The sequence below is a fragment of the Anser brachyrhynchus genome, assembly GCF_964034855.1.
Source record: "Anser brachyrhynchus genome assembly, chromosome: 13".
NCBI lineage: Eukaryota > Metazoa > Chordata > Aves > Anseriformes > Anatidae > Anser > Anser brachyrhynchus.
Window position 1 is genome coordinate 10,924,778 of NC_137708.1, and position 25,345 is coordinate 10,950,122.

The 25,345-nt window shown below is 50.0% G+C and overlaps 1 protein-coding gene and 1 long non-coding RNA gene across 8 annotated transcripts in view; both read right to left on the minus strand.

Moving 5' to 3' along the window:
• Window positions 1–25,345, minus strand: part of LOC308177416 (gamma-aminobutyric acid receptor subunit alpha-3-like) — an 84,647-nt gene that overhangs the window by 32,244 nt on the left and 27,058 nt on the right. For all 7 annotated transcript variants that reach the window (XM_080554686.1, XM_080554689.1, XM_080554687.1 and 4 more), the window contains exons 2-3: window positions 20,215–20,336; window positions 16,707–16,828 (exon numbers count right to left, since the gene is read on the minus strand). In XM_080554686.1, coding sequence (XP_080410812.1) covers window positions 16,707–16,828; window positions 20,215–20,336 — 244 coding nt within the window. The remainder of the gene's footprint in view (window positions 1–16,706; window positions 16,829–20,214; window positions 20,337–25,345) is intronic.
• On the minus strand, window positions 541–16,700 carry LOC308177425. Its single transcript, XR_013939102.1, has 3 exons — window positions 10,730–16,700; window positions 10,368–10,413; window positions 541–9,651 (listed from the first exon to the last, which is right to left on the minus strand). It is a non-coding gene; the product is annotated as an uncharacterized lncRNA (long non-coding RNA).

Below are 25,345 nucleotides of genomic sequence, written 5' to 3' on the forward strand. Positions count from 1 at the left end.
GCACAAACTCCCCCCATCCCCTGCTGCTGCCCAGAGCCCCCCCTGTCCCCTCCTGCAGGCGCTGGCTCCCCGCAGTCCTCTGCAAATGGTGAGGCAGACACCCCCCTTCCTGCAATCCCCCTTTTAAGTGCTCATGACTCCCTAGGCCTGCGAGGAGATCGTTATTATTTACAAAATGACTGAGTGCTATTTTTACTCTCTTCTTGGAAGCAGCGGCAGAGCTGGAATACAAATCACGCTGCCTCTCCCAGCCCGGCTGTCGATTGCAGGGCTGCCTCGACAAGTGATTACAGGAGGCAGGGGGGCACGGGGCGGGGGGAGACCGAGAAAGCTCTTATTAAACATCCCGCTGCACTCATCAAGCGTTGTTTATTTAAGATTCTGGGCCGGAATATAATCGACTCGGTCGGTTGTGTTTCAGCTCTTGAGGTTTGCGGATGTGCTGAACGCGGTCATGTTTTCCCAGCCGGGGCTTCCCAGAGGCTGTGCCGCAGGCTTGCAGGAGCGCTGGAGGTTCCCTGCTGCTGCGTGCTGCTGAAACAGGGGCAAAGCAAAGCTGCTGCGGCTCTGTGCCGGGGATTCCTGGCTGCGGCGCTGACGTAGGGGAGGCTCCCAGCCCTGTCTCGCAGCCGAGCTGGGTGAGCGAGGGGACGGGGATCTCCACGGGGCTGCGGAGGCTGCGAGCCTGGCTGTAGCCGTGTTTCTGAGCACGATGGCACGGATGGGGCTAGAGAGGAGGATGGTGCTGCCCCTGCTCTGCAGCACCCAGGGGTATGAACCCTAAATCTGCTCCAGAGCAGTTCCTGGATGCAGATGTTTCTGCACCGGGCTCCTACGAACTGCCGCAGCCTGAAAAGCATAGCGACAAGCTGGTAATGCCCCTTAATTCTCTCCTAGGCTGCATTTATCCTCAGCTCAAGACTTTCTCAGCTTGATGAGGTCCCTTATTCGGTGATCCTCCTCCAAGTGTCTGTGCAGCGTCCCCTCAAACACACAAAATCCTCCAGGAAGGATTCCCACCAGCCTGTGGCAAGGGCAGCATCACCATGCAGAGAGAGGGGATGCAGCACAGCTGTCCCACATCAGGTAACCCAGAGTGAGCATGTGGGACAGGATGGGGCATCAGAGCCGCCACAACATCCCCAGGAAGGGAAACACAGAAGAGGAGTTCGTACAACCAGCCCCCACCGCCTGCCTTCCCCCAGGCACTTGCCGCACTAGCTAATTTTTGCAGCTGCACGCAAGTTTTTTGGGTGTCTCAGTCCTCGTTTTCTCAGTCTCCCACTGGAGGGATTTAATTTCCTTTCAGTTTTAGCCTCAGCCCAGGGCAGGTCCCAGGGGGCTCCCTCCCACTGCCTGCGGAGCACAGCAGACACCAGCGCTGGCCAGAGCCAGCAATGGGGCACAGAGGGACATGGAGGGGACGGGGCAGGTTTATCATCTCTTACAAGAACATCACAAGAGACGTTCAACAGAATTGAGCCGTCTGAAATCAGCAAGGTGCTCAGCAGCGCAGCACACAGCGTGCACAGCCCCTGCAGAACAGCAGCCATCACAGCCAAGAGTGTCACCAGCAGGGCTGGCAGCTGGCCCATCCTTTGCTGACCAGACAGAGCTAACAGCAGCGTCAAGTTTAATTCCCCGAGCTGCCTAAAACACCCTCCGACCTGCAGGAAATCTCACTTGGGTGGAAGAGACAACATCAAGAGACAACAAAGACCCTGTTGACTCCGTGTTGTCTATGGAGGGAGGGTAATCCTGAAGGTAGGTGAGGCCACCCAGGCCTGACACCCTCTGGTGGCATCTGCCTCTCTCTAGTGAGCAGGGAAGGAGATGGGGGTGAGCAGGCTCCTGTTGGTCAAGGCTGGCCTTAGCCTCATGCTCCCACCTGCAAAGAGCAAGTGGACATGGGGTTAAAGGTAACGGGATGCTCGTCCACTGCAGAGTGGGTCAGCCAAGGACCGAGCATGGGGAAATTTGTACCCTGCAGAATAAACCACAGAGCAAGGAAAGAAACAATATAAATGTCTGAAACAAATGCCTTATCTCAGCAAAAGCAGGGGTGAGTAAGAGCCTGCAGGGGATTGCCAATGAGACCTTTGGATCAGATCCGTATCTAGCTCTGCCTATATGTCATGAACTATTTATTTAATGCGGTTTTGCTCAGCTATTTCCTTGTTTTCAGAAGTGGTCTCCCCGTCTCACAAAGCTGAGATAACTCAGCCTGCGTAACAGATCTGACCCCCCTCTGTTATGCTCCCAGGGACTTCTGAAGCCTTGTGATCAAAAAGGCACCACAACTGTAGAGAAAACAAGGCTATTGCTGCTCTCCTTGAAAACATCAGGCCTGTCCCTCCATCCTGGGGTGCCGAGGCGTCTTCTCACAGGGACGGCTTATCACCCACAGCTGCTGCTCAAATCCCCCGGGACCACCAGCAGTTACTGCGCAGCCCCTTGCAAAGATGCTGCTCCCTGAGCTGCGGTGACTAATTGTGCCTGGGTGTGATGGCAACTGCGTGTCCTCCAGCCGGGCTCGAGACAAACCACGGCATCTGTAAGCACAGATCTGCACATGGTGCCACTGCCAGCAGCGCTCTCCCCTTTCTACCCCCCAGCTTAGATATTTCAGCACAAAAGGGGCAAGAAGTTAAGAAGAATTTCGGGGAATCTCTCAAGAGACAGACAACAATGAAGCCACTCACACACCGTGAGAGACCAGCACGGCCTGCAATTGCAAGCATTCAGTTTTTCAGGCCAGATGAAGTGAAACGATGCCTGTCACATCCCTCAAGGAGACAGCCTGCTGCCCTGGCTCTCATGCTTAGCAGGGCCAGAGGAGAGCTGATGCAACGAAGAGATTTATGTCCTGTCACACACAGCACACGGTGTATGCAGCTTTGTGACCCAGCTGCACCTAGTGTCCTCTGCAGGAGCTAGACACGGACCAAGAAGTGACCCAGTCACCCCTTGAGCATGGCTTGTCCGGGATTAACGACACCGCCGTGCCTAGGTGGTTGTCTCATTCCCAGCAACTCCTGCTGCCGCCTGGGGCACGAGCTCCTCAGGTTACGTGGGGAGGATCAGCTCAGCCTTTGGGACAGAAATCCCCAAGTGGTCTCCAAATGCTCGTGGCTCTGAGCTCTCTCTATACCTGTGCAATGTTGGCTGCAGAGTTTGGAGAGGCTCCAAGAGCCTGTCCAAAGAGACAGAGGCTCCAACCAGCCTAGGAGCGATGCAGCTCTACCAGCAGTGGGACCAAGAAACCCTGCTTGCCTGCAGATCAGCTTCTCCTGCCTGTTTTTTCCTGATGCCTAACACCAGTTGATCTCATCCAGCAACCCTCTCTCTACTTTAGATCTTTTCCCACTCATCTGCATAATTTCACAAATCTTGCAGGGGCCTAAAATCTTTGATATCTACTTTTCAGTCAGCCTTTGTTCAGATCAGGAAACCAGCTCAAGAGCTTTTAGAATACAAAAGGCAGAAAGAAAGACATAAGCCTTGCCCCATTAGGAGCCCAGGAGAAAAAAAAAAATCTACCACAAGACTCAACAAAACCATGCTTACAGCTCAGGTAATTTAATTTAGCTTTCCCTCATTGCTCCATGCATGTCTGCATATTCTTATTACTGCGTTAAGTGAGTGACATTAAATACACATCCAGAGGCTAAAAGCAGTACGTGGTGCAAGCTATTGATAAAACAAAGTCCAGGCAGAGGAGACGAGAGAGTCAGAAGCAGCAACTGCGTGAGGATGTGCAGTCATGGAGGCTTCACACACACCCCTCGTTCTCACACATCCAGACTACAAACAGAGACTACAAATTAGTTGAGCTATTTTTGCTACAGACAAATGAAAAAAAAAAAGAACAAAGCTACTGTAGTTACTATTTTAAGGACTTAGGACACCCTCAGATGCTGTAAAGACAGAGGAAGAATACGTATGTGCGAGCGTGCTTTGAGAGCTACAGCTCGTTGAGACCCTGTGGTAATGGAGGAGATGCTGCGTAAACATGTTTGTTATATATTATAAATACGACGAGAGGATGTGTGAATATAAATTAGCATAATTAAGCATACTCAGTATTGATGTCTGCCCATGATGGCAAAGCCAGAGGCGCCTGGGGAAGGCAACCCCCGTGCAGACACGGCTCGGGTTCCTCCATCAGGGAGCGTGCAGACCAGCCCTGGCACGTTATCACACACTCCCTTCCCAACTCGGTCTCAGTAAGTCTTTCTTTAACACAAACTATCACCTCTGAAGTCCCAACAGGCCACTCACATGCTTGAATAGGAGCTGCAAAAGCTACAGATCATTGCCAGCAAAATCCGTCGCTTTGTAAAGCAATTACAGAGCTCTGTAATTCATCAGAGCTCAAGGCAGATCTCCGGAAGAAAAGATAACACTAGGGTGCAATACAGAACTGCTATTTCTAACCTGATAATCATTGATACACAGAAAACAACTGGAAAGACTGAAACACTGGAAAACAAGCGGGGAAATGCAAGAAAAATCAGAGAGACTTGCTGCATTACATTAATTTTATGTCGTTGCAGAGTCAGGAAGAATAAACAAGCCCACTAGAGCATGTGGGTTGCAGGCTGAGCCCTGAGCTCCAACCTCATCAGCGCCAGCCTGCACCAAGAGCGCAGTGCAGCTCTGCTGTGCCTCAGTTTCCCTGTCTCTCAGCCTCAGAGCTGCCTTCCCATGCCTCTGGCTGTATTGTGTCCCAGACTGCTCTGAAGGCTGAGGACTGCCAGGCTGCATGATGGACAGTAGCATGCAAAAAGAAGTTAAAAAAATAAAAACAAAGGCAGCTCCTGGGGCTTGCTGTACAGCTGAGAGCAAAAGTCCATTTAATTCTCAAGCCTGTCCCCTGAGGCCAATGCCAGGTAGTGAGATGAAGATACAAGAAAACCCTAGCAGGAAGCAACACAGTAATTTGCACACTGGTTCCCTTATCTCGCCCGCTAGCTCCTGCCTGGCGTGTCCATCAGCAGGAGAACTTTATCAGCTCCTGCAGCGGCGTGCCTCCGGTGACACCACTGGCATCCATCACCACCCCCAGGGCGACGGCAGGCAGCGCGCTCCTGTCTGTGCGCACCCCGATGCTTTCTGTGCCATTTGGAAAGCTGGGCTGTGCACGCAGCCAAGGCTTCCACCGAGCTGTCTCCCCGCCGTGATGCATGGGTCACTTGGCTGCATGGTCACCGCTCATTTAGTTTGCAGCAATGCCGATATGCAGTGCAAACAATCTCTAATTCGCACTGCTTTGCGCTGCTCGGTAGAGCTTTTTCCACGATGCTGGAGCCCAGTCCGCTGCCTCCCAGTGCTGCCCACGCCAGGAGCAGTGAGGTGCTCCACAGCAGGCTCATTTGTGTGCTCGGGCTGCTGCTTCATCCCCACATGAAGAAAACCTTCTTGGAGTAAGTTCCATGATGACTCTAAATCTTTCACTCCACAGCAATTTTCAGCTAATAGCACTGTTTGTCCCGCGGACAGGGAGGCTTTTCGTTTACCAGTTACGCAGGGCAATAAATAGCAAGCTCCCTGTCCTACCCACTACATGAATTACGACATGCTGTGCCGTACTGACACTCCCATCAGAGATGAGCAGAGGGCAGATACCTCCAGATGTGATTTTTAATTTCCTTTGCTGGGGGGAATGTTTTCTTGTTCCAGCGACATGCACTCAAAGCGTTCCAGTTCCCATGGCAACTCCCTGCTTCCATTTAGATGTCATCTTTCATCCCATCCCTTCGGAATTAGACATCTCCTAGCAGAAGTTTTGAAGAAATGTCTCTCAAATATGTATTTATTAGAGACAGAGCGTACAAGTGTGCTTTACTGACACGTTTCTTAGGCGATTCACAGCCTACAGAGGAGAAGCTGTCTCCAGAATATGCTGGCTGCCAAGCTGCCTTTTCTCAGCCTCTGTCTTCAGCCAGAACTCTCCCTTTTTTTCTGTCACATAAATATTAGTTAGAAGCTACTGTTTTGCCTTTTTTTCCTCCTCTCCCTCAATTCCTTGTTCCCTTTGCTCCCCCCGCCCAGGCTCAGCCCAGCTCCCTGCTGGGGTGCCTGCCCAGTTCCACGCACGCTGGAGGTACCTGCAGGGCCTCTGGGGTATCCCTGTCCCGCTGGGGTAGGGCTGGGAGAGGGGAGAGGAGCTGGTGGCAGTGCCGCTGCCTGGGTACCTCCCTTGTGTCATGTCGAACCTCTCCCACCAGATCAGAGAGAGGCAGCGCCAGCCCCGGCTGGAAGCCATGCTAGCACTCCCTAATAGAGCTGTAACATCGCAGCTTCAAATTGCCTTCCTTCAGGAGACAAATCCAAGCAAGCTAATTGCTGGGAGCCGAGCGGATCCGGAGGCTGATGGAGCTAATCCCAGGCATGTTTAAATGCAAAGGCCCAGGGAGTCTCACTCAAACCCTACGCGATCACTACAGCTTGCTGCTCTGCCTGATTCTCAGGTGCAGCCTGCACGGAGATGCATGGAAAACACAGAATAAGGCAGAGAACTGGGAGCAACAGCTTCAAGGTCAAGACATTGGCCCTCGATGAAGCTGTGCACAAGCCAAAGAGCGCCAAAGCTGCACCTCCTGTTCACCCCACCGCAGACACCACGCAGATAAACAGCCCTGTTGTCCCTCTGAGAAGTTTCTACATTTTCTCAGCCCAGCTTCCAGAAGGGACACACAGGCCCAGGGGACACTTCTTGCTGACTCCAGACTTCATGTTAATTGTACCATCCCACCAGCCATTAATCAAACGTGTTCCACTGGCGTTTTTATTGGAAATCAATTTAATAAAGTAGGTGGGAGTCCACATGCTTCCATAACACCGGATGAATATTCATGGGGGCTTGTGCTGCTTTAGCTAAATGAGTTTTTTAAATTTAACTTGTGCAATTTCCTTGTTCCTTACTATACAGCTTGGCTTGCCCTTGGTCAGGACGCTCAGGAATTAGGCGAGGTGGGACACGGCCCTGCGCTGGCTCCCTCTCAAGCACACCAAGGAACAATCCCTTGCTCTCTGGCCAATACCTTTTGGCAGGGATGCTGTCATCTGTAATTGGAAATATGAGTCTGCTGGGCTCACTGCAACCCCAGCACCACAGCAGAATTCAGATGTCCACCTGGAGTTCAAACCTCACTTTCAGCCCCTAAGAGCGCGTGGCCACCATTGCAACCTCTGTATGTGCACCATCTGATTTCTGCTTTTCCCTCCCTGTTTAAGCACCTCATGTGCTCCAAAAGCAAGTAAATGGACACCATGGGAAATTCTCTTTGCTCATGCTTATTGAAGGAGGTTAAGGAGCTTCTAGCAACCAAAATATCTAACAGACCAGTGAAAGGACCGAAATACACCCACACAAAGCTTCGAAATGCATGGGACGTGAGTCCAAGGAGAAGAGCCGAGCACCAGGCTCACCCTCACGGAGAGGATCTCCCTTCTGCAGCCTCTGAGGGGAACATCAGCCCTCGAGTTGGCCCTTGCTGCCTGCAGAGCCGGGACAGCAGCAGTGACCAAGGCTCCTCTCTGCAGTCCTGCTCCTCAAAGGCAGCTATTAGTGTCCAGACGGAAGAAAGTAAAGTCTGACACACTGATCAAATTTAGTAGAAAGGCAGGATTCAGACAGCCCTTATCAGCAAGAGATTTTACAGCATCTAACAGCTTCATTGTTAACTGGAGCAGCGAGGAGCTGCGGCTTCCAAAAAGCGGCAATGCAGGGCAATTCAAGCGCTGCCAGGACTCCTGTCATGTTATCCTAGTGATACCCTTCTCTTGAAAGGCAGTGCTTCAGAAATCAAATGCATCATCATTTTGCCTTTGTTATTAACACAAACTGACTTGTTTTCATCGTTACAGCCTCAACCTAATTCCCTGCGCACACGTTCCCTACAGCAGCTCAGATCTCTGGACAGGATTTGCTTTCCGTGGGCTTTAATGACATGAAGATTGTGACTAGCCCCAGAGATGTGCACAGAAAGCCTAGGACCAAGAAAAGGTGCAGAGAGCATTCCCTGCCCTGTACACATCCTCACAAGCTAGCGACAGTCGTGTTTCCTATGGCCCAGCCCCAGGCTGGAGATGACACAAAGATGAACACAGCCCATAAAGAACCACCACAACCCCTTTCCCTCATCCCAGCAGCTACTGCTGGGGCAGAGGTGGGCATGAGACAGTCTACTCACTTAGTCCCATGAGATAATCTAGTCACTTAGTTCCTCCAAAACCCCATCTGCTACATGGACAGCTCTCCTGCAAACCTCCGAGCCCTCCGATCTGTCGGATTTCTCCCCTGTTAAAGCAGCAGTCCTTCTTCTGGGAGATCATCCTTGCTGGAGACAAACTGCCTGTCAGCAAACAGCATTAAATATAGGGTATCATATTCAACAGATAATGGCATGCTTTTAGTTTATTCTCTCTTGGATGCAGGTCACACAACTAATGTCATCTCTAAACACTGAAATCCTGGATGTGAAAAGGTAAAGCTTAATTGCCTTGAACAGCAACTCTTGTATTGACTCCAACAGAAGGCCCATAAATATTAATACAGCTATATTTAGCCCCTTTCAATTATACATACAAAATTAAACATCTTTCTGGGAACAAATCAGTCAGGATAGGGTTCAGGGGTTTTATTCTTTCCCTTTTTAATGCATCGTGCATCAAAATAATAATTCTGATAGAGCTGCAGCTCACAAAAAAAAAAAAGGAACAGTTGGAGGCAGAGGCTTAAAATACCTTCACCTGGCTCAAGCAACTCACTCCACACAGAGTCACAGGCACCTGCAAACCCCCGGTCCCACCTGCACTACGGCCGTGCCCAGGCAGCGCCTTCTGCAGTTCAGGCCCATCTCATTGGTATAGAAATCACATCTACTTTCCTGATTTGCACATTAATTATACTTACCTTTCTTTGCCAAAGTGGACTTAATGGTATTAGTGTTACATGACAAAGGGAAGCCATCAGAAAGCCTCTCTCATAATGACAGCGAGATCAATGAGGAAAGAAGAGACAAGGTTTCATGCTTTCGTTCTTTAACCCTTCTACAAGCAGACAGAAGCCTTTCCTAGGAAGAGACCTTTCCGAATTCTCAACGTGAGAACAGGTGAATCTGTCCAACGGGAAGGGCTCTAATCTTTCAAACAAACACCTGTAATTCAATTCACACACATGCACAGTCCCTTTACAGAAAGGGCAACTTGTGGAAAGAGAAGTCTGCACCTTTATTTTTTGCGTGACAGGGGCTTTATCTGGCTAAAGTGACATTCGCAGCTCTACAGGCAACGTGTCTGCAAAGAAGTAGGAACTCAGGACTGCAAAAACCTTATCTGGTCTGTATGGATACAAATAACTTCCTTGACAAGAGTTCAGATGGGCGCAGTAAGCCTTGTGCAAAGCCTTTGCCTCCTTCCCCTTTGCAAATCGCAGTGTCTTTTCTTTATGGTCATCAGCTCCTTTCCTTGACAAGTTTCTTGTATCAGAATTGCAACTGATCCTCTAGAAAAGAGGCACCTGAAATGACTTTTACAGGGTTGAAATAGCGTCTGCTGAATTCTCAATTTATTTTCCTCCAGTCATGAATCATCCCATCCACTGATTCAGTCTGAACTTTGTCAGAAATAGGATCTTCCAGTAGGCTTGGGGAAAAAAAAAAAAAACAAAAACTTGTTTTTTCCAAGCCTGTTGTTCTCATCGTTTTGGTCTGAATTATGTTCTCCCAAAAGGTAAAACGAACAGGCTGTCCCTTTCTCACAGTGCAAATTGTAGATTGAAAACTCTCCAGGCTATACTCTATGCTTGTAATTCCCAGTACTCCACAAAACACGCTTTTTTAAAAAAATGAATATTAACTGTATGTCTTTCAGAGACACGCTTTTAAAGTAAACTACAGGTTAGTATGCATAGACATATCATTACATTCTTGGCCCCACCAGGTCCTGTAAGGCTTGCCATTTACCCTCAACAAGGTGAGAATTTCACTGACTTTTAGCAGTGTTTAGCCAAGGGACCCTGTAGCATTCAGCCTGCACAGCCTTAACAGCAACACGCTCCCCAAAGCCCCCTGCATCTTCCAGAGCCTCACGACTGCTCCAATATTTTTATTTAATCCAACAATAACCTTTAAATAAATGAAACAGCATTACCACAAACTGGTCTGAATCAGCAGCGTTAATCCCCCCGCCACAGGGGGCCCCCGTAGAAGTGATTTGATCTCTCCCTCCAGGTGGAACCAGTCCGAAATCCACCAACACAATCCATGACAAAACATCCTCCAACAGACGCTATCAGTGCCTCTGTATAGGTGCACGAATGGCTGCAGACATTTTATTTTGTAGCTCAATGAGTAAAATACCTGCTGTTTTCTCAATATTTGACCAGTTGTTTCTCCACCAGCTTCCCTGAATAAAACAATTAAAGTTGTTTTTAAACTCGGTAATACCTAATAAAAAAACCTTATTTCACACTCTGAATTAAAGACACATTATAAATCCTTTACATTTGACTAAACGGATGGAAATTCTAATAAAAGACTCGCTGCCATAGTCCAACAGATCAATAAAGACATCCTTGCAGGCAGTTTATGGCCATCTATAACACCATCTACTAATGTTCTTAGAGACATCTAACACATGTTCAACATGCTTAAACGTCGGCTCACGCCTTCCAGAGTCATTACAAACAAATAGCATCATCCTGTCTCCAGCACATACCCACCGGCTTCCCTCAGGGCAGGGATGAGCTGCCTGACGCTGGCACTGGCTTGGTGCAGGTGCCTGTTGTAGGACTGAAGGTCTGAGTTCCTCCAGTACAAATTTCTGGCATTAGAAGTCCTCCATCTGGATCCGTTCTCCCATTAAAATTCTCACCCTTCGTGAAAACCTTTCTTCTCACCCATGTACATGGATATACGGAGGGGTTAGTAGGACAGACTCCTCATTGGAAACACACAGCAAGTTAAGGCACTACCTAAAGAGAGGCATCCAAAGCAGCACGATAAACACCTTTCCCTCCCCAGTCCCTGCAGCCCCAGGACTTGGTTATTTCCCCTCCGGAGAACCCAGGAGCCCAAGGACAGCTTCACCACGGTGCTCAGCTTCGGCTGCACAGCTCCTTCAGGGACCTGGTGCCGTGTTTGTCCCCTCCACCTGGCCGTGGCTCTGATGGCCCTGAGGGACATGGCGCTGACCTGAAGCCCAGGTGCCATTTCACGCTAGAAACGATTAATCTTTTCACAGCGGATTTCTGACCCCTCTGGAGTGTTTGTGATATCCCTGAAGCTCTGATACAAGCTTGTTGCCCTAAGCAAATTCATAACTTATTTAAGAGAAGACTTTCACCCTTAGGCGTAGCTGTCAAGCCTGTACTCCTCACTCGCCCTCTGATGTGTACATGCCTTTACGCGCAGAGCTCCCTCTCCCTCTGCTCTGTGGATTTAAGCAGCAGCACCAGGGATTTCTACATGAGAAAGGAGAGCATCAGGGGCTGTGCAAATCCACGGCAAATCTGCCTTCAGAGAACTGCACTCGAGGGGAAGACAACCTTTTTTTTTTTTGTATTTGTTCATAGATCTTAACTTCAGAAGTTCGACAAGACAGAGCAGGGTCCCCGTTGCCCAGAAAGGTAAATAGAAGAGATCGCTGTTCAGGCTATGCCTCGGCTTCAAATTAAAACTCATCAAGGAATCTCAGCCAAAGACAAAAATCTGAGATAAGACATGGATTTTCTCTAAGAAAGAGTCAAAATCCTCCCTGGAGTAATCAGTGCAAAGCAAGAAGTCAGATCAGAGAGAAAAGATGAGAAGTTCGGAGAGGTGGAACACTCGGAGAGAAAAACAGGGTAAACACAGTCCTGAAATCCTGGAAATCACAACGAAACACACAGGGCCACTGGGTTTGTCATCTGATGTTTCTGTTGCACAAACAGCAGATCAGGAAAATGTTTATGACGCAAACCGTAGGTAGCTTCACAACCCAGGTGAAAAGACAGCATCCCGGTGAGCAGAGGAGCTGGAGGGCCCTGGTTACTGGGGATCAGCTCTGTGGCAACAAGAAGCAGCTTGGTAATTTTCCTATTCTGTCTCAGCCCCTCCACCTTGATGGTCACACAGCTGACAAGCCCCTACCTGCATGTCAGGACGAAATAACAGAGGTGTGAGGGTGCAACACACCGAGCACCAAACATCTCTCGGGTGTCTCTCATCCTAGAGGGAACCACTCTCAACCCAAGACCAAAACCTTTTGGCTGTCAGCACCTGAAACAGGGAAACACAGGTGGCAAAACAGGGATCCGGATGTGTCTTGCTTGCTCAGAGGCCATCATGCAAGCTACACCATCATCAAAACAGGAAAAGACACCACACCATGGAAAGAAAACAGGAAAAAAAAAAACAGTTGCAGTGCGCTTCAGTTACAGAAGAATAAAGGGAATACATCAGCAGGATAAATATTAACAGGTGGCTACAGATCAAAACCACTCGCAGGGCAGAGCTGATGAAGCAAACCCAGATAAAAGGCACCAGAGGCCCATGGTGGGCAGCCCTGGTCTGAGTCCTACTGGCAGAGGCCAAAACCTACCTCAGCCAACGTGTGTCTGTGCTGAGCCCAGCGAGGGCAGGGAAATGCCGACACCAAGCCATGAAAAGCAGCCCGGTAGAGATGAGGGAAAGGAAAAGGAGGCAGCCACGAGCCCAGGCTGCTCTCTCACCCTGGTACACCCAGCTGTGAAGGCACAAAGTGGGGCTTCCCCTCTGCCTGGGGACCCACTCACTGCCAACCCTGAGGCCACGGAAGGGGTGCCATGCCTTTCCCCAAGAGAGAAGAGACCGAGGGGGCCACATGCCTTGTTCTCCTTGCAGGTGCGTTGCTTTAAGCCAGTTGCCTGTGTTTGCTGGTAAACCCCATGTTCTTCAGAAGGCTCCTAACCCTTGTCACAGCACAGGGACACAGAGCAGCAGGATGTTTGTCCAGCCAGTGCTCCTCCAACAGGACCAGGCCAGCCATTTGGAGACTCCAGAGAGATGTAGAAGCTTCTCCAGGCAAATGCTGTGAGTTATGCTGCAGGTGATGCTGCATCCAGGAGGAACAACAACCACCAGTAGCAGCCCAGCTGCTACAAATTGCCATTTAGTTGCAGTCAAAGAAACTGGCTCATCTAGAAAGTTTAAAGCCCATCTTTTCAAAGAAAATGACCAACCTACTCTCTCCTTGTGGCAAACCCTTTTCCTCCTTGGCAGCCCCTGGAAAAGGCCAATGGCTTTCTGGAGTTGAGGCTTCCCCAGCCACCCAGTAGGGAGATTTTGTCCAGCGCTGCTCCAGATGCTCTCAGGACCTCAGCCTCACACCAAACACTGCAGACGCTGACACCCTCTCCAAAGCAGAGATCCTCTGGCTGAGACAGGAGAAATCCCTACCCTGCTTTGCAAAGAGCTAGACACGTGCAAGATAAGCGTGTTTGGCTTGTGACACTGTGTACCCAAACTCCACTGGTTAGGAAATAAGGCCGCAGCAGGTAAGAGCTGCACAGGGACCATCGCTGAACCCCAAACCACCCAACCACGGGCACCACATCCCCTCTCAGGTCATGGTGCCAGGCATCCATCTGGCTGCGTAAGGGCTGCACATCGATCACTCCTCGCAGAAAGCAGCATGGGAGCATGCAGGATTTTCTGTGCATCATTCTCAGAGGGTCACACAGTGCCCCATCACTCACATCCCACTCCCTGAGCACCCTTTCTTTTCAGCTATAGGATGCCTCTCCCTTTGTCTGCCAGTTCTACCTATTTCTCCTGGCCCCATCTCCTGCCTCCAACCCTCACAAGCAAGGCGAGCTCCGGGTTCAAAGCAGAGACCTCCCTGCACGCCGGCTCTGCAGGGAGCCCCAGCAGCAAAGAGAATTTGTGGGCTATAAATAGATGCCCCTCGCCACAGCCCCGTGGGGCCAGGAGAGGATCCACGTGAACGCACAGATCCGGACCAGGAGGGGAGGCCGAGGCTGCCCACAGAAACTCTCTCAGCAGGAGATTTTCTTCTCCTGCAAGGTTGGCCGTGACAGCAGATGTCTGCATCCCCTCGGGGACCTTGTCTGTTCCCCTTCTGACTTAATAGCCCATCTGCACTGTGTTTTCTCAGGGGAAAGACAGGTTATCTGCTGAAAGTTCCTTCCCCTCCAAGCCCCATAACGTGACCTGTTTATAAAGCTGCCCCTTTCCCAAACACAGGCAGAGGACCCAAACTCAGCAGAGGACTCGGCCCTGATCAGAGCAAGCCACCAGGCAGAAACAGGGAAGAAACTTTCTACCAGCCATAAAAGACTTCTTGGTGACACAAGCGATTGTGCCCCCACTGCTATGGGGTTGTCCAGCAGAAGGAGGGGCAGACACCTTCTCCCTCACCCAGAAAACCATCCCTCTTCTTCTAACCTGGCTCGGTGTGTGCTCACAAACCTCAGCGTGCCGTCAACACTGTGGGGACTGCTGGCTCGAGAGGATGCCCTGAGCCCCATCCCGGGGCCAGGCGCAGCGGGGAGGCCCAGGGACACCCTCCTGCAGCCCCGGGTGCTCCCAGGCAGGCTCAGCGCCGCTGCGCCGCGCTCCGTGCCGGCGGCATCCCGGTAGGCAGGGGAGCGCTGGCATGGCAGCTATTAGAGTGGGTGGCAGCAGATGGTGAGAACAGAGGGGATAGGAAAATAAATACAAAGAGGCTATCTTGAGGGGAGAAGTCACCGCATCAACACTCTGTTGCTTACACAGACTTCTCCCAAAGCCTAAACAAACATTGCTCAGTTCCTGGCACGCGTCGAAGAGGCTCTGCTGGGTGCGGGGGCAGGTGTCTGGGCACACCCAGCCCCAAACCCTGCTTATAACCTGACCAAGGGTTTTCAGAGGGATGTCTCTGACAGAAAGCAGGGAAAATGGGGCCAAGAAGTGAGCCTGCACGTCCTGCCGCCCTGTTACCCACTATTTAGGCCAGTCCATCCTTCCATTAGCCTGTCCCCGGCACAATCCTACCATATCTGCCCTTTTCAAATACCAAAGCAAGACTCCGTGGTATTAAGAGATGCTTTCTCCTGACGTCCTCACGAAGAAAAGCAAATGGAAGATATTCCCAAGGGAAACAGCAAGAGCCCAGTGCTGGGTCTACACGGGCTGCCCCTGCTATCTCACAGGCAAGCCAAGGAACCGTGCAAGTCACCGAACCACCCAGCAGCACAACGCTAGTCGTGCCAATTTGGAGCAAAGCAGTCCTTTTCCCAGTTTTTACATAACCTTGGACAACAGAAACTCACCTCGTGCTACCAATCACCCCAGAACAGCCAATTGACCCCTAAGCCTGCAACAGGATGGTTTCTGCCTCTCTGGCCACCAGAGCCCCCCAGGCCTGTAACCTTTGTCAAAACTTCCCACCTGGGTCTGCCAGAGTGCTCCGGGAGGGGAAATCAGAGGCGAAAGCAGTCTTTGAGCATGCAATGTCTGGTTCAGGCAAAGGCAATTTATTATGTTAAGCACATTATTAAAGGATCTAAAGCAACAGAGCAGAGATATTCCAAGAAAGGTTTTAACTTTCCCAGCAAGGGGGCTCCTGGGAGTCCTCTTGTTAATACTTTGCACAGGGTTGTCTGCAACCAAGCCTACAGTGAACATAAATGCCCCCTCAGTCCCCTCTCAGAACTCGTTTCAGCTAAATCAATACAGCCATCGGGGAGACTTGAGGAAGCAAAGCTATTAGTGGGACCGCAGTTAATTCTGGGGGAAAGAAACAAGCAACAAAAGCAATAAAGCTGATGGATGGCCTATGCAGATGCAGTAACCCTTTCCCGGCCAGGCTCTGCAGCATGGCAGCCTGTCAGAGATGAGGATGCTCACTGGAAAAACCCTTCTTCCCCAGATTTTGCGTGGTAGCTGCTTGGGGCCATAGCCCTCCTGGAGAGATGTGAGCAGAGGGACAAGGCAAGGGCAGAGAGGGGATTGGGCAGGAGGTGCAATTCCAGCCTATTACTACAACACCAGAGCCCCCATCAGTATGCAAGGGAGAGGGAAAGCTCATTCCCAACCTCCCTTGGCAGCCTGGCCTTCAGAGAATGGCAAACACATTGCAAGTCCAGCTCTGTGTGGGAATCGCGGTCCAGCAATGCACCAGGAGCAACATCTCCCTGTAGCTTCTCCCTCCATATGCTATGCTAGGTGCGTGCCGTAAGCACTGGAAGGGAGCATGAGAAGCTGACTACCAATGTTTTTGCTTTCCAAAGCACAGCACACAGAAGAGCTCCCTAGAGAGTGGCTACGTAGGAAACAGCTGAAAGGACATCAAGAGAGGCTGTGCAGCAAAGCCCACCGACTAACACGTAATACCAACACGGGTCAAAGGTTCTAGTGGTGACTAGTGGTGTCATAATTTAGAGCATCACAATGTCTATTAAATTAGTGGAAATAAGTAAAATCCTATTTGCTCCATCTACAGGCCTATCAATGTAATGTCGTAGAAGGCCACAACACGCATGGAGAATCGCACCACTCTTCTCGCAGAACACCAATGAGATAGCACAGACCGAAATCGGGGAAACCAGCAGCAGACTGGCTCTAGCACTGAACCAGACTCTCCTCCCAACAGGGGCAGACCTGTTCAAGCCATCTGGGCAGCCCCTCTGTCCTGAAGCTACGCGGCTGCGGAGCACGGCATCGCTCCACCCAACTGACCTCCGAGTCCAGGCCTAAGGCGGTTGTCGTAGCCATCCAGCAGCCTGTCCAGGATGCGGGTGAAAATGGTGATGTTATCTTTGCTGTCATCAATGACATCGGAAACATGCTTCTGAGAAAGCCTGGTGCATTTGGGGAAAAAAAAAGAGGAGAGAAAAAAGGCATGATCAGAAGAGAAACGTTCTTTATATTTCTCCGAGCACTTGTAGAAATGAAAAGACACTTATCTATTCTCCAGCCTGCACCGCAATAGGCCCAGAATGGCAGGATGCAGCACATCTGCTGATAGGGCTATGTGCACAGGACCCTCTGCAGGGCTCCTCAAACCAACCTGCCCAGCCTCTGCAGCCTTCACAGTAGGGGCTGGTGAGGAGTCCTCCCCTGCCCCGGTGTCTTTTGCCTGTCCCTAAGAAGGATGTTGTAGGAGCAGAGGCTCCAAAACCTCAGGGTTACCCGAGTCCTGGTTTCTCCTTGTAGGAGGCAGAGTAAGAGGTGCCAGTTATTTACCCTATCAGCCCACTTCCAAGTACTCTGTTCCTGGGAAGAGGGAAGGGATGCAGAAAAATTGCAGTCGGGAAAGCAGGATGGGAGGCTGAGCCCATCATTAAAACTGTGAACCGTTTCTGCAGTTTGTTGAACCTTCCCTGTTTATAAAATCAAATGAGTTCTCATGTTCCTATCTCCACTCAGCCCAAGAAGCCCGGGAGCCCCAAATAGAATGATTTCCTTGGGGCATTTTCTGCCCCAGGTGGAATAAAATAAGCAGCAAATTTCTCAAACAAAACTCATATCACCAAACAAAATATCCAATGCAATTTTACAAGCCCAAAGGGCTCAAATAGTAAATTTGCATTTTGTGTCTCCTTCTCAATCAACAGAAAAGGAGCCCATGGACCCTAGTGAAAACAGCTGCTTCTAAAAGAGATTTTGGACAGCACAGGGTATCAGTGCTGTGGCTCCAAGCACAGCTTTTCCCAGCAGAACTAGCTTTTGGGACTAAAACTAATGGAAAGGCAGAAAATTAAGCAACAGAAAGCCGAAAGAAGAAAAATCTATAGAGATGCAGAGATTGCAGGGAAGATGGAAAAGGGAATAAAACAGACACTGATTAATAAAAAAAAAATGGCAGAAACACACATAACAATGGAAGAAGCCCAGCCAACCCCTGGGTATAGATTTTGCTCCCCATTTTTCTGTTTGGGAGGCATGAGCAGCCCCAGAGCACAGAGCTCGCTCCAGCCCACGAGGCTGCCTCAGCATCCCCTGGCAGCTTGTGGGGTGCTGCCACAGGTTTAAGCAGGAAAAAGCAGGGACCGAGAAGTAATTATGGAGAGAAAAAAAAAGGGGGTGGGGGTGAGAATGTCAGTGAAGCAGTTCAGAGCTTAATCCTGCAGCATCCCATCTGGTTAGACCAGCCACCCCTGACACTCTGGGTCCATTTGTAAATACTCTGGGAAGGGCTGAGAGGGTGACAAGAAGCAAAGCTGGCTTGGAGTTCTCTGTCAAAATGTTCTCCTAACAGAAAACCCAGGTTCAGTAAGATAAGGGACTAAAAAAAATGTTTTCAACAAAAAAATAAAAAATTGGAGCAGGCAAGGGTGTGGGTATTTTTAGAGTCAGGCTGGATTAATGTTATTCAGCACGTTGTCACTAATTGAAATATTTCATTTGGGGGCAATTTTGACATTAATCAGTCAATGACCAAACACTGTGGGAAATTGCTTTCCAAGTGTTTGAGGTTTATTTCTCTGGGGATCAGATCCCACTTCTCCTGAGGCTTCTCGGCCTATAATTTTTGGCAAACTACTGTCTGTTCTCGTGCTGAGAAGTGGCCAAGCCAGGAAGCTCAGCCTCCAGAAGCAGGCATGAAGTGCTTGAACTGCAGCTCCTATAAGCATGGAGCAGGGTGGGGAAACATCCCCCAGCCCCAGTGCAACCAAATCAGTTCTGAAACATCAAAACACCCCTGCTATTATGAACTGCATCGCAGCCTTTTTAGACTCACTTGAATCAGAACACGGTTTTGGCTTTGCACCTGAACTTGAGCATAAAGCAGATTTGAAGGATCTGCACTCCCTGAAGATAAGGAGAATTTTAAGGAATTTAACAAACGTCTACAGTAATTAGTGAGGTATCAATTGTGTCAGCTTTCACTAGATGTCACAGTTAAAAGCGATCTGTACCAGTGTGTGCTGATGGGTATATAACCATCTATAACTTATGAATAGCTAGCATGCTCATGAAAGCTCATTCATTAATGTTTTATAAGCTATCTTTAAAAATTACCCATAATATAAAGAGGGAGAGGACAGATTTTTGTGAAGGAACTCCTGGCAGAGGCTCAGCAGCGATGGGAAAAGTGAGTTTACAAATTTCAAAGCCTCTTTAGCTTAGCCTGACATTCGAGGTTTTGACTTCAATGTGAGCGGCGTGGGATCAGCTTGGGAGGCACCGTGGGAGCACGGTGCAGGCAGGGAAAAGATCGAAGGGCTCCGGCAGGGGAGAGCCACCAGCCCCACTGAAAAACTCAGAGGAGCTGCGCAGAGGTGTGTGGCTTATGGTTTAAAACCATTTAAAAGCCTTAAGGCAAAGAAGACAGTTTTACAGCAAATTTAATTAGGAGAGGCTTGAGGGAAAGTCATTGCCTCACCGCTCATCCCTGTGCACACGCTCTCTGGAGAGCTGGCTGCCACGTTGGCAGGTTAGTGTCTGAAGAAGGAGCCGCTGGTATGTGATTTAGGAAATGAATCCTCCTGCAGGAGGGATGGCAGGTGACAAGGGAGCAGCAGCAGCCATCAGACGATTGGAAGCAAAAGGTCAGCAGGAGGGAAGGGGGAGGCAGGGAGGAACTGCAGCTGTCCCCCTGTGGCCAGCACCACGATACCAAGGTCAGCGTCTGCAAGTCCAGGCATACGTGGGATGCATTTGTCTATGCAAAACCGGGTGCAAGCAGCTGAAGTGGTAAGAGCCTGCAGCTGGGCAAACAGCTGCATGCAGAGGGGGCACGGGTAGAGCACAGAACCAGGACATTTGTTCCTGCACGAAAATCCTCGAGTGCTGTTAGACTTGTACTCAGCAGACATTTGTGTCTGTACTGAGCACTCTAAACATAATTTTCTAATTCTTTTATAGAAGCCACATATTATTTGCATCTCTCTCCCTTAGCTGTGCCAGGGAGAGACCTGCCACACTTCCTCAAAGGGCTCTCCAGGCTCCCCAGGCCTCAGCAGAGACTCAGGCAGTGCAGGAGGGTTGCTGGGCCTGTCACAGTCTAACAGCGTTTCACCCGCTCCTAGAGGCCGAGAGGAAAGGCTGGTGGCAGTGTCCAAAGCCAGGAGGTCTTGGAGGAACCAGGGACAAGGCTCTGCATTTATACCTGGGCACCCAAAGAAACAGACTTCTTAGTCTTTTACCCTGGACTGCTTCATCCAGGCACCAGCTCAGATATATTCAAGCATAGCAAGGGGACTGCAGCCTTAGCCAAGGGCCTTGGCTCTCACCACCTTACCCAGCGTCAGCAGGGAGAGCAAAAAGCAGGACCAGGACTCCAAGGCCAGTGAGAGAGAGAGATCCCGTTCCCGGGAGCCTTGGCGCCATGGCCTCGGCACACAGCCACTGGGTCTTCACAACCTGGGCACAGAGGGGAAGGAGAAAAGAGGAAAGATGTTATTTATTGGCAGGAAAACGATCAAGTTAATTCCATTTTTCCCAGCGGTTCATGCCTGTTAGCCAGAATTTGGTATTTCTGGGGTCTCCTATTTGAAGTCCCAAAGGCCCCACAGGGACCAGCAGCACTGCCTGCAGCACTACTGGCCCTGGAGAGCCTTGTGTGGGGTCAGAGCCGGGGGTGTCCATACACACAGCTCTCCAGGGGCTTTGACACCTTCCAGTCACTGCACAGTTTCACTTCCAGCACCTCTTTTTACACCCATTTCTTCCCCCTCCTCACCCCATACTCCCAACCACCACGTCCCCTTGCAGCAGCTCCCTCAGCCCATGCTGCTTGGAGACACGTGTACAGCAGAAATGAATCTTAAGACCCATTTTTTCCCCAAATATCTTTCTGGACAGTTAGGCCCTCATTTAATTCTGCTAATGACTAGCACCAGAAACTATTATAAAGTTCGGGTATTGAGGCCCAAGCAGTGGGAGTGTTCAACCATACCACGCATAGCATGCTCAGGTTTTTCATTAATGCTCGGTTTTCCTTTTATTGTGATGTTATTACACATTTAACTGCCTTTCCCCTTTTATATACCCCATTATGTTGAGGCACCTTGGAGCAGCAGCCTGTATAAATACAGCTTGTTGTGACGCCCACCCGACACAACACCTCTGCCTGGCACAGGCCGGTCAGTGCCGCGGCGGCCAGGCACGACCATGGGCTCCCAGAGCAGCAGCCGAGGTGCCTGAGGGTGAAGGGGACAGCTGAGCTGTGAGAGGTACTGAATAGCAGGGGCGTGCAGACACGGGATCCCCCAGCAGACATCCCATACAGACAGAGCAGGCTGGGAGGGACAGTCTTGGAATCCAAGTATTTGCTGACGAAGCACAAATTAGGGATTGAACATCTGCTCTGTGGGAAATCCCAACAGTTTGGGGAAACGTGTTCCAACTCAGAACAAGGACAGCTAAAATGTTGATGTTTCTTACGAGGCAAATCCAGAAGTCCTTAAATTAGCAGCTCCCCAACAGACTTCATTTCAATTTTCTTAAACTTGCATGTTATACAATAGGATTTAAACACTTCTCTCTGAGACAGCTTCAAGCACTAGCCAAAAGCAGAAATCCACTGCTGGCTTCCCCCTCCCTTCCCCACACCACCGCTGAAAAGACTCATTGAAATCAACACTTGCCCATTCAAATGAGGATTTAAATAATGGTTTGTTTTGGCAGGATTCGCACTGCCAGCAGTTTTTGACCAGTACTATCTACATGAACCAGGACCCTCCAATTTCGCAGCAGTTCCTCCTGGTTCTGCAGAAACTCACTTTTGGTGAGACCACAGGCTGGGAAGATCATACACCAAGTCTGGGACAGAGCAGCTAAAGAAAAGAAGACCAGAAAATGAGGCAGTGAGGTAATTCAGAAAGAGATCAGGCCAGGAACAGTGACAAAAGCCACTTCTTAGTGTCTGAGCCAAGAAGCTCAAGACAGCCATGTTTCCACCAGACCTTGTTCATGCAGTTTTCTTCATTATTATGTAAAGATGAATGGCTAATTTTGTATTTGGGATAGTTCTGTTGAAGATGCGAGCCAAGAATAACAGGGCTGCCTGAAAAGAAGTTAAATGCACACTCCGGTCTCATTTTAAGCATCAGGACCAACTCTGCATACCTGCATTGGGACAAATTCTGTTTTCACCACTTTTCTGAGTGACTACTTTGCCAGACATGGCTGTTTTGCTATGGTTGCTCTTACGGACTCGGAAGGACTGTGCAGCATAAAAAAAATAGCTTGGCACAATTTTCTACCTCTTTCCTTTGCTTCTTGTTCCATATTAGCCTGGGGGAGTTGGAGAGAAGAGGCTCTGCTGCATTTTCCCTGCTCTTTGTCTGTTACACTTAGATGGATTGTAAAACAGAGCCACCCGGTCCTGAGGATCACGACCGACATTCCTGACTAGCACAGGGTCTCTAACCATTGGTGATGAACCCTGGTAGCACTGAGACAGAGCCGGGGCTGGCCAGGCAGCGCTAGGGCAGCCACAGAAGGAGCAGTTCCCTCCCAGCACTGTTGCTCATGACCCCATTACTAGAAAAGCACCATCTCTGGAGGACGCAAGGAAGCCTCTGCAGGGGAGGTTTTCACTCCTTTCCATAAGGCATACGGTTCTGGGGCTCTTTCAAAGCTCCCTATGTGCATACAGCTCAGCCAGACCCCAGTTAAGGTCCCCATGGCACTGCAGCTCCCAGCATCACCTCTATAAGGATGGCGTATGCTCAAAACAGCTCTACACTTCCTTATTCCATCTGCCCATGGCTCATTTCTTAATGGCACACTTAGCAAATGCATTCATCACTAATTCTGCAGTTGCTGGTAACCTCCCCAGCTGAATCAAATGCAGATTTTCTAAGGAGCCCTGCTAACATTTTGCAGCTGGGATTAAGCAACACTTAAAGTTTACAATTCAGTACACTCTGGATTTTGGCAGGTTTCTTTACAAACAGATACCTAAAGGCATTGTAAATATACCCACTCCTCTCCAGCACATGCTGTCTGTCCAATCTCCAGAGCACCACCGCGAAACAACACTCCCAGGAAACACAGCTTTCCTCCTGGCTGTGCAGTTTTGGAAAGAAGAACTGGAAAAGCTTCTCTCTCCCCAACATACTCCAGCTGCTGTTCCTCCTGAGGTGGGTTTGGGAACCAAAAATGTGCTGGTACCTTTTGGATCAGCAAGGTCCCCTAGCAGTGTTAACATTGAGGATCTCCTGACTTTGCATACCAGGTCTGATCTTTTCAGCAATCCTTACTGTAGCAGCCATTAAATATTCTGAAATGCCTTCCTAGGAAAGAGTGATTAGCACAGGCTTAGTGCTGACAAGGAAAAGAAAGCTCTGGAGGTGGAGAAAGAGGTAAAGCTTGCAAAAAAAAAAAAAAAAAAACAACCTGGGAGTACAGCTCAGAGAAGGAGAATGCAGGCAAAGGAAAGTAAATAGAGAGAAGGGTCCCAAAAACCCACATGGGTACATTTATGAGAGTCACATTAGTATCTCTCCCAAATTACTGCCTCCTTGAAACACGCACAGTCAAGGGAGCAATTTGATTCACTTAGCAATAGTCTCATCACGCAGGTGGCACTTGTGAAGCAGCAGCCCAGAGGACACATCTGCCCCCGTTACACACCAAGAGGCAGCGTGCCTGCAGCGTCACTGCTGGCGTGCCCGCGTGCCGCACACCCATAGCAGTGGCATCAGCCAGAGGAGTGCTGAACGCTTACAGCTCCCCCCCGGCCCCCAGGACCTGCAGCTGCTCGGCTTCTTTGCCAAATCAGGTATCTCAGGGGCATGTGAGCAAAGAAGAGCTGGCGCTGGGAAGCCAGCTGGGAAGCAGAGGCAGCGACAGTCCAAATGCTCAGATACAAGCACAGGAGGAAGGGGGTGATCTAGCCTCAGTTGGTGCCGAACCATCTGCCCACCTGCACAGCTGAGCATAGCGCTGTACGCGACCTCAGCACCTGCAGACTTACCCCCCAGATCAGGTGCGCTTGCACAGCACAAGCAGCTCCTTAAAGCTGCTCCCTCCCTCATTGCGCTGTAGCCTTCACAGACCAGGTCCCGGGTATTCAGGAGAGGTCCTCTGACATCCTTTAAGGACTCCAGAAGCATCCAACCTGCACAGGCTGTGCTGTGCCTGATCCTCTGCAGACACACCAGCCTTGAGATTGTCGCTGCCGTGCCTCTTCCAGCACTGCTCTGGGTACAGCTCCGAGCCCTCTGCAGCGATGGGCAGCCAGCAGGCACTCGGTGCAGCAGAAAAGATGCAGATGATGCACATGCTGCCCTGTGTCCCTGCTGGGGTGGGTTTGCTTCAGTTCTCAATCATTTCAGCTAAATAGGAGGATCCCTTTTAATAAAACTCTCTCTTTTTTTGGGTGCAGGGTTAGCAATGAGCAGACATATTTTTTCTTGGAGCCTGGAAACGGTAGAATAACACTGTGGTGTTTCACAAGACCCTGGTCCTACAGGTTCTTCACATCCCTTTGTTGCGAGATGAGCTCGCTGGGATGCACACGTGTGCTGCACCGTGCAGACACCAAGCCAACCTGTACTGGAAGCAGTCCAGCCCCGCTAGCAGCACGCTCTACCTGCACCAGCTAGTGTAGGGGAAGGCTTGGTTCGTCAGCCTGGATGCTGCTTCCAGCATCTGAGATAGCCTGCGTTTCTCCAACTTGGCTCTCAGTTCAGCTCTTTGTGCTAAATAGATACTGCCAGAAGACCAAAAGCTACCACAGCATTTGTAAGAATGTGAGAACAAGAACAAGGCGGCAGTGCCCCTGCCTACCTGAATCTTGCTGTTTGCCATCTTAGAGAGCCAGCGCTGGCGCACAGCAGGAAGCTCATGGCAGAGGAACCAGTCTTTGACTCAAACGCGAAAATGCGCCCAAGAGGTGCACATTGAGCAGTCCTATACACACACCCTGCACAAGCCATAAATCACCTTCCCATCAATCTGCCACACAAGGTACAAGGCACACGTGATGGTTACCAAACGCATTGTCTGCAGCTCTGCAGGAGACACCAGCTTAAGAGGACACAAATCCAGAGGCACAAGGGAAGGAAATGTAAAGGTTCAAATGAACACGGAAATTTTGAAAGCAAACCTTAAACTGGGTCTCTCCTGCAGAAGGTTGGTGATGTTGAGCAAGCTCCATGCCCAACTCTCAGCCCAGCTTTAATTTTTTTTCAAAATGAGAAGCCACTTGACAATTTCTCAAAACAAAACTAATCCCAGTATTGCAGCTCTCTGCTTGAAAACACATCCAGAGGGACTGTAGAGTGACTCACACCCACAACCGCTACAGGAAACCGCTTGCACTCACAAGTGTAACAAGCCAACACTGATTCACCCACATAATTACAGGCAGACACTGATTCACGGCTACTGCAACTGCAGACAGACTGACTCACAATCAG